Source organism: Chinchilla lanigera, unplaced genomic scaffold, assembly GCF_000276665.1.
Source record: "Chinchilla lanigera isolate Chin_1 unplaced genomic scaffold, ChiLan1.0 scaffold00051, whole genome shotgun sequence".
In the NCBI taxonomy this organism is placed as follows: domain Eukaryota; kingdom Metazoa; phylum Chordata; class Mammalia; order Rodentia; family Chinchillidae; genus Chinchilla; species Chinchilla lanigera.
In genome coordinates this window covers 7,728,354-7,737,602 of record NW_004955452.1, presented here as the reverse complement: position 1 = coordinate 7,737,602, position 9,249 = coordinate 7,728,354, and the positions used below count along the sequence as shown (strand labels likewise).

Genomic DNA, 9,249 nt, shown 5'->3' with positions numbered 1-9,249 from the left:
TCAAAAAAAAAAAAAAGACTAAAAATAAATAAATAAAAATAAAATAAAATGTAATGGCTGGGTGTTGTGGCACACTCCTGTAATCCCAGCACTCTGGACGCTAGAGCAGGAGGATCACCTCAGCAACACAGAGAGTTCAAGGACAGCTTGAACTGCCTCTGACTCAAAAAAAAGCTCCCTTGCTTCTCTGCTACTTCCCTGGTTGCTGCCTTCTGCCCACCATGAACTGTTTCTCCTCTGCCATGATCCCCTGCCTTGGAGCCAACCAAGTGTGAACTGAAACCTCTACATACTGTGAGTTACAATAAACCTTTCCTCCTTTGAAAAAAAAAAAAAAAGAAAGAAAGAAAAGAAAAGATGTGCAAGCCACCAAACTTAAGGAGCTCACAGTGGGGAACAGGGGATATAAGGAAATAATAACTGTTGTGACAAGTGGTAAAAGGACTAACACATAATACGCTTTCTTTTCGTTTGTTTGTTTTTGTTCTTTTTGAGACAGGGTCTCGCTATGCAGTTCAGGCTGCCCTTGAGCTCACTTTGTAGCCCAGGCTGGCCTCAAACTCGCAATAATCCTCCTGTCTCAGCCTCCCAAGTGCTGGGATTACAGGTGTGCACCACCACGCCCAGCACACAATATGCTTTCAAGATGAAAACTCAGCCAGCTCTGGTGTTAGATGTCCCATTGTGCTAAACAACCATAAAGTTAAAATTTCCCCACCCTTCAAACCTAAATTTTTTTTAAAATACCCAGATCTCTAGCCACTTACCCCTGCTGCACAGGCTGTAATTGCAAGATCACTTGGGTCTTTGTGTCTTCTGGGTTCCCCCCTTCATTTCCTTCAGTGGGGACCACAACAACATCTCCCACTGGGACACTCACTTCTGCATTCGCCATTTTTCACATGAAGTCAGGTCACCGGGGCTGCTGGCAGACACAAGGAGCACGAGTAACTTCATCTGCTTCGAAAGATGGCAACCGTAGGAAAGGCACGCCAGGCTGATAACTACGGATTCTGTGAGTACCTTGGAGGCCGCGACACTCTGAGAAGGATGGCTGGACTGTGAAAGAGGTGGATATGGGCTCTAACTTTGTCAGAAATGCTTTTGCACTGCAGCGCATGCCTATAATCCCACCACTTGGGAGGCTGAGGCAGGAGGACTGCCGTGAGTTGGAGGCCAGCCTGGGCTACATAGTGAGTTCAGAGCCTGGAACTACATAGCAAGGCCCAGTAAAAAAATAAAATGAAGAAGAAAACACTTCTGCTATTGTAGGTTTTCTTGTATCTGTGATTCCTGCCAGACCCCACTCTGCCCACTCCTAAGAACTGGGAGCATCTTCTCAACTCGGAGTTTAGTAGCTTGGGACCAACAATACTCGGAACATACACACCACAGAAACTGACGAGCACCACAAACCAGGACATTCGTTTTCTTTTTTTTTGGAGAACTGGTGTATAGCACACCACTAGTTTTACCCAAACAGTAAGTAGCCCTGGAGGGTAAGAATCATACCTATTTTCTGTGCAGCTAGCTGCTATACCTCATCAAGTACGATGTCTTCTGTCTTTTGCAATATGGAGAGTGGGTATGGTATGCTAGTTACGCCCTACCTGAACTGAGCTCTGTGGAAAGGGGAAGATGACTTGCACTACATAGTTCTTTATTTTTTTTTTCCCCAGTACTGGCGACTGAACACAGGCCCTTTACCCTGAGCCATAACCAGGGTCTCACTAAGTCACCTAAGACTGATCCTGAACTTGTGACCTTTCTGCCTCAGCCTCCCACAGAACTGGGATTACAGGCATGTCCAACACTGCTCAGTTTGAGGAACTTGATACCTCTTTGCCTCAGACTAAATAGACAGGTGACCTCACCTGACACCTCCCTTGCAGAGTCACTGAAGGATCTAACATCCAGCACCATGTGCTCCTTGATTTTAAAGCACATAACTCAGCCAGGCAAGGTGGTATGCGACCGTAATCCCAATACTCGCCTGTAATCCCAGAACTCGGGAGGCCGAGGCAGGAGGATTGCTTTAAGTTTGAGGCCAGCCTGGGCTACATCGTGAGTCAAGCCAGCCTGAACTACATAGAGAGACACTGTTACAAAAAAAATAAAATAGTATGTAACTCAAAGCCATTGTTCAAAATTTTTTCTTTAAGCTACTGGGAATTGATTTTTTTTTTCTTTTGTATTTTTAAGACAGAGTCTTTTTGTTTTGGTTTGGTTTTTTTTTGGTTTTTCTCTGGTACCAGGAACCGAACTCCCGACCTTGTGCTTGCCAGGCAGGTGCTTTGCCGCTGAGCTAAATCCCCAGCCCCAAGACAGAGTCTTGCTATGCAGTTCAGGCTGGCCTTGAGCTCACTTTGTAGCCCAGGCTGGTCTCGAACTCAAGGCAATCCACCTGCCTCAGCCTCCTGAGTTCTGGGATTACAGGAGTACACCATCACGCCCAGCAGTATTGGGAATTGAAAACATGGCCTCATGCACTCTAGGCAAGTTTTGTACCACTGAGCTACCTCCCTTGTCCCAATCTTAGTGAAGACTCAAAAAGTCCCAAAATATCCTGCAGGTGTTAGCTTTCACAGTTGAAAAGAGTCATTTAAACAGGGCATGGTGGCGCACCCCTGTAATCCCAGCACTCAGGAGGCTGAAGCAGGAGGATCGTTGCAAGTTTGAGGCCAGCCTGAACTATAGAGCGAGAACCTGCCTCAAAAAGACCAAGAAAATCGCTTCTCGGCCTTTTGGCTAAGATCAAGGGTAGTATCAAAAGGACCAAAAAAAAAAAAAAAAAAAAGAGGAAGAAAGAAAAGAGTCATTTAAACCTGGAGTGATGGTGCGTGCCTGTAATCCTGGCACTCAGGAGGCTGAGGCAGGAGGATCACTGCACATTCAAAGCCAGGCTGAGCTACATAGCAAGAAAAGGCCAAGCAGGTGTGGTGGCGCACACCTGTAATCCCAGCACTGGGGAGGCTGAGGCAGGAAGATTGCCTCAAGTTCGAGACCAGCCTGAGCTAAAAGTGAGCTCAGGCTAGCCTGAACTGCATGGCGAGACCCTGTCTCAAAAAGACAAAAAATAAATAAATAAATAAATGAAAGAAAGAAAGAAAGAAAAGCCCAGGCGTGGTAGTGTACACCTGTAATCCTAGCACTTGGGAGGCTGAGGAAGGAGGATTGCCACAAGTTTGAGGCCAGCCTGGGCTATGTAGTAAGTTCAAGGCCAGCCTGAACTACATGGCAAGACCCTGTCTCAAAAAACTTCAAACAAACAGAAAGACAGAGAGTATAGATAATAAAAGCACTTTATTTACTTAAATATGTGACTACATAGAGGGGACCAGAACGGCACCCGTGCCAAAACAGCAGATGCACGCTGACAGATGTCACTGGTGGTCACAGGACTTACACATTTCTCAGCTCTGCCACAGAGCTCGTCTGCCTACTAAACGCATCCTTAGCCGTGCTTCTCACAGGCAGCCTCCTTGGCCTCCGAGTACTTTTCCAGTTTTATCTGCACACCCAAAAACTGTGTATCACACTCCAAGAATGTGAAGCTCCAGCCACACCACCCACCCACTGTGCTCAGAACAGGCACTGAGATAATTTCGGGTTTCCGTGCCTCTGTCATTCCCTAAGCCCAAAACAACTTTCTCCTGCACTTCCTCTCCCTCCGAGGCTCAGTTCAAAGCCCTACACCGTCCATTCTCTTTTCTATGTTCCCCCAACGCTCGGGCTGCAGGTCCCTCCTCACGCTCACACTGCGCCCCATATCGCAGTTCAGTGAACATGTATCTGCACGGTTGCACACGACCTTCTGTGAACACAGGTGCCGTCTCATCAGAACACTGTGCTCTCCACAGCCCTGCTCATCTTAGGCACTAATATATGTTGGTGGTCAACCTGCTTGTATATGGCCTAGTTATAATTCCTCACATCTGACTTCTGCACTCTATAATCCCACATTCAATTTTCCATGAATTGTACACCTCCATATTCAGTCTCTACAATGTCTTATGCACACATTAAGCTGTGCCTCATGCTCCCTCTCAAACCTGCTCCTGTATTTCCTATCTCAGTAAGTGGTGCTCCGTCTACCTTTTTTTTTTTTTTTTTTTTGAGACAGGGTCTCGCTGAGTAGCCCAGGCTGACCTTGAACTTTCAGCAATCCTCCTGCCTCAGCCTCCTGAGTGCTGGGATTACAGGCCCTCACCACCGTGCCCGGCTCCTTCTACTCATTTTCACAAGCCAGAAACTAAGGAGTTATTTCTGATTCCTCTCTTTTCCAACCCAATCAAGCATATACCCTATCCATTCTAATATATATTTAAATCATCCTCCCATTCTCCATCTGTGCTGCCATCCTATCTGGGCCACCACACTGTCACCTGGGCTCTTCCAGCTGCTCCTCGTTATCCTGATCTCTGGTCTTGGCTCCACCTGTACATTCTCCACACAAGAGCCAAGCTGATCCTCCTAAAGGCCACGGGCCATTCTGCACTTAGAAACCCTTCAGAGTATTCCGGTGCTCCGAGCACAGAGCCAACGCCGCCATGTGCCTCCCTGCCGGCCCCCGCCTCCCCCTGCACGCCTCCCTCTCTGCTCTTCCCACACCGTGTGCCCCTAACGCTGTTTCCCAGCTTCTCGAGTATGCCCCCACTTGAGCCTTCACACGTTTCCTCCACCTAAGCTTCGCTCTCCCTTCCTTACTGGTGAGTTCCTGCTCACCTTATTATGTGTTTAAGTATCACTTTCATGAGGAGCCTTCTGTGACTTCCTGGACTAGGTCTGAACTTGTGTTCCTGTTCCCTCTGCACCTACAGTGTCCTTGTCACAACCCCCAAGCCACTGCATCAGCCTCTCCCCACCTGGGAAAGCACTACATTTTTCTTTTCTTTTTTTTTGGTGGTACCAGAGATTGAACACATGGATATCGCACTGGGCTACATCCCCAAGCCCTTTTTACATTTTTTAAGACAGGGTCTCACTAAGTTGCCCAGCGTGGGCTGGAACTTGTGCACCTACCGCCTCAGACTCCCAGAGTGCTGGATTTGTAGACATGCACCATCACATTAAGCTGTGACAGGGCCATGTTATATTGTCCAGGCTGGTCCTGAACTTCAAGCATCCTCCTGCCTCAGATTCCTGAGTGCTGGGATTACAGGTGTGTGCCACCTTGCCCAGCTACCTCAGCTTTTCTAAAGAAACTTGGCATATAGCAAGTATACAATAAGCTGGGCAGGGTGGTACAGGTGTGTGATCCCAATACTATGGGAGGCTGAAGCCTATAGGAGGACCACAAGTTTGAGTAAGGCCTGAGCAATTTAGCAAGACTGCAGTATCTCAAAATGTAAACCAGGCATTGTGCCACACGTCTATAATTCCAACACTCAGGAGGCTGAGGCAGGAGGATCACCACAAGTTTAAGGCTAACCTAGGCTACATATCAAGTTCAATGTCAACCTAAACTACACAGTGAGACCCTGTCTCAAAAAAAAACCAAAACAGCCAGGTGTGTAGAGTGGCGCATGTCTGTAATCCCAGCACTCAGGAGGCTGAGGCAGGACGATCGTGAGTTAGAGGTCAGCCTGGGCTACAAAGTGAGCTCAAGGTCAGCCTGAACTGCACGTGAGACCCTGTCTCAAAAAGACAAACAAAAAACAAAACAAAAAAACCCCTCTGACTACTGAATACACTCCCAGCCTCAAAATAAAACATGAAAAACAGCTGGCGATGTAGCTCAATGTGAAGGCCCTAGGTTTTAACAACCACTACCACAAAAAGAAAACAAGTATACAATAAATTTTTGTTCCATGAATGACATCTTATTCTTAAAGACTTCTAAAGTTTTCCACTTTCCTAATGTACGGGATATAAACTTTGTTAGGCATCTAGGCTAAACTGCATAGTTTATAGCCCATCATTATGAGCAGCTCAATAAGTGATCCTCCTGCCTCAACCTCCTGCAGTGCTGGGATTGTAGGTGTGCACTACCACACCCGGCTCCAACAAACAGTGAGAGTTCACTACACTGTACAGAGTCAATTTCCTTAGATGTGAAAGAGTATAACAGCTACTCTTAGGGAACAAAAAAAAAAAAAAAAAAACCAGGAAGAGATCCATGACACAGTCGTATATTAGATGAAAAATTAATTATGCAATATTATAGTACACAATCTGAACTTCTGCAAGTTAAAGGTTTAAAACTAGAAGAAGTGAGAAAGAGAATAAATAGCTGATTCATTTGGCTATTTGCAACAAAACCAAACAATTAGGATCCTAAATCTAGAAAAGGTCAAAAGAGCATGCGTGGGGCCGGTGATATAGCTCAGCGGCACAAGAGCCTGCCTGGCAAGCGCAAGGTCCTGAGTTCGATTCCCAATACCAAAAAAAAAAAAAAAAAAGAGCATGCATGGTAGCACATCCTGTGATTCCCAGCATTCTGGGAGGCTGAAACAGGAGGATCACAAATCTGAGCCCAGTCCGGGCAATTTAGTAAATTATTAAGACTCTGCCTCAAACCAGGCATGGTGTCATATGCCGGTAATCCCAGCACTCCAGAGGTTGAGGCAGGAGGATCATTGCAAATTCGAGATCAGCCTGGGCTACAAAGTGAGCTCAAAGCCAGCTTGAACTACATAGCGAGACCCTATCTCAAAAAGAAAAAGAAAAAAAAAAGACTGCCTCAAAATAAAAAATTTATTTATTTAGTCTTTTTGAGACAGGGTCTTGCTATGCAGTTCAGGCTGGCCTTGAACTCACTTTGTAGCCCAGGATGGTCTCAAACTCGCAACAATCCTCCTGCCTCAGCCTCCCAAGTGCTGGGATTACAGGCATGAGTCACTACACCCCGCTCAATAAAAAATTTTAAAAGGGCTGGATATATAACTCAGTGCAAAGGCCCTGGGTTCAATATCCATTACTGGAAAAAAGAGAAAGAAAGAAAAAGAAAAAGAATGATATACACATACAAATATCATCAAATTCTAGAATAACTGAACCAGGTAGTGCACACCTGTAATCCCAGCACTCGGGAGGCTGAGGCAGGAGGATCATTGCGAGTTTGAGACCAGCCTGGGCTACCAAGTGAGCAAAGCCAGCATGAACTGCATGGTAAGACCCTGTCTCAAAAAGACAAAGAAATAAATAAAGTCAACCATGGGCCATGAAGATGGTTCAGCGGGGGCTGGGGATTTAGCTCAGCGGCAAAAGCGCCTGCCTGGCAAGCGCAAGGTCGTGAGTTCGGTTCCCGGTACCGGAGAAAAACCAAAAAAAAAAATAAAAAAATAAAAAATAAATAAAAAAGATGGTTCAGCGGCACAGCGCCTGCCTGGCAAGTGTAAGGTCCTGAGTTCGATTCCCAGTACCAAAAAATAAAAAATAAAAAAATAAAGTCAATTACAAAACTAGAGTAAACTAAGTAACAATCATAGGTAACATTTACAGGCTATTCATTGATTGTAAACACTATTCTGTTACTAGAGAAGCTGCCAGAACACCACTCCAAGGTCCCAAGGTTGTGAGAGGCAACAGGAGTAAAATATGAGTCCCTAAGGTATTCAACAAGAACTCCATCAATCGATCATTCACAATGTCATAGAGGGGACTCCGTCTCAGGCTAAAAGATAAAAGTTGAAATTATAAGAAAAAAAAGTTGAAATTAGGTCATTCTAATTCTGCCTCTGTAACCCACTAAATTGACTATTTTTTTTTGCTCATTTAAAGCACATATTTGTACTAATAAAGTCTGTAAGATTATCGTATACTAAATACTAGTGGGGTTTTTTTGAGGGGAGGTGGTGGTGAGACAGGGTCTCATTTATTATATATTCAGGCTGGCCTTGAACTATGTAGCCCAGGGTGGCTTCAAACTACTGGTGATCCTCCTGCCTCAGCCTCCCCAAGTGCTGATTTTATAGGCTGGGCTGCCATGCCCTACTAACGACTACAGTTTTGTTTTTAGTTTTTTTTGTTTTTAATTTAAAGCCTATTTAAAATTTAAAACCCAGGGCTGATGTTATAGCTCAGCGTAGACCACTTGCCTTATCATATTTGAGGTCCTGGGTTCTCTCCCCAGCACTGGAGGGAGGGGAGGGACCCCAAGCAAGATTATTACTCCAAAAAGTTGCTTTAAATTTAAAAAAAAAAAATAGCAGCTTAGGTAAATTGATGGTTTACAGAAGTAGAAATAGAAGGATGCTTCTAATTTCAACCTTTTAGCCTGAGACTGAGCCCTTCTACGGCATTGTGAATAAGTGGTTGCCAGAGTTCTTAATGAATACCTTCCTCAGCAGGGACTCATACTTTGCTACTGACCCTCCCACACCTTGGAACCTGAGAGGAATGTTCTGGCTGCTTCTCTAACCTCCCAAGACTATGGAAGATAATTATAATCATCCACAAGGTCTTCAATGTCTGTCAGAGACACAGGTCTGACTCTACACGGCAATTCATACATTCTTTAGAGAAGCAAGTTTGGGTCGAATATCTCTCATTACCCTAAATACCGTATTTCTGATGATTAACCTGAAACTGGATCTACAGACTACACTGGCTAAATGCAAGGTCATCTCTGAACGGAGGGTAAACTGAAAAGTACCTCTTGTTTATAGCAACAAAAACTCCCAAGGCAAGTGAGTTGGTCCTTTGAGATTTCAAGGAAGGGACCTTAGAGTATTTCTGTGAAATTGCAAAACACTAACTCTAGGGGATGCACATAAAGGAAATACAGTATATATACTAGATTGAACAAGAGCCTTCTCAGCTACATTCACAACACTTTATTTTTGAGCGTGTTTCCCTAAATCACTAAATTTCCCAGCTGGCGGGGCATGATGGCACTCGCCTGTAATCCTAGCACTCAGGAGGCTGAGACTGCAGGGTGCTTTCAAATTTAAGGACAGTTTGGGCTACATAGTGAGTTTAAGGCCAGTCTGAATTACACAGTGAGACTCTGTCTCAAAAAAATAAAAACCACTAAATTGCCCAGGCTGAGTTTAAATTTGTGATCCTCCCAAAGTGCTGGGATTACAGGTCTATGCCTCCACATCCAGCTGGAAATGGTCAAATTCATATGAAAAGAATTACTTGGGAATTAGGGGTATAGCTCTGTGGTACAGCACAGGCTCAGGACGTCTGGGCCCTGAGCTCCATCCCTAGCACCAAAGCATAGTAGTTACTTTCAAAGACAAGACATTTTGTGCTGGGCAAGGTGGAGCATGCCTGTAATTCCAGCACTGAGGAGGCTGAGGC

General features: G+C 45.1%; 2 protein-coding genes across 6 annotated transcripts in view; one reads left to right on the top strand and one right to left on the bottom strand.

Annotated features, from left to right (window-relative positions):
* The window catches only part of Gmeb1 (glucocorticoid modulatory element binding protein 1), a 34,716-nt gene extending 29,208 nt beyond the window's left edge, over window positions 1-5,508 (bottom strand). Inside the window, exons 1-2 of one of the 5 annotated variants that reach the window (XM_013519493.1) lie at window positions 3,407-5,508; window positions 768-925 (exon numbers count right to left, since the gene is read on the bottom strand). In XM_013519493.1, the coding sequence (XP_013374947.1) occupies window positions 768-895 (128 nt within the window). In that variant the 5' untranslated portion in view covers window positions 896-925; window positions 3,407-5,508. The other 4 variants (XM_013519494.1, XM_013519495.1, XM_005394967.2 and 1 more) reach the window with 4 other exon arrangements.
* Window positions 3,787-9,249, top strand: part of LOC106149696 (translation initiation factor IF-2-like) — a gene marked incomplete at its 3' end in the record, with an annotated part of 7,465 nt that continues 2,002 nt past the window's right edge. Inside the window, 2 exon segments of the mRNA XM_013519459.1 lie at window positions 3,787-3,826; window positions 4,638-4,709. Of these exon segments, the coding sequence (XP_013374913.1) occupies window positions 3,787-3,826; window positions 4,638-4,709 (112 nt within the window).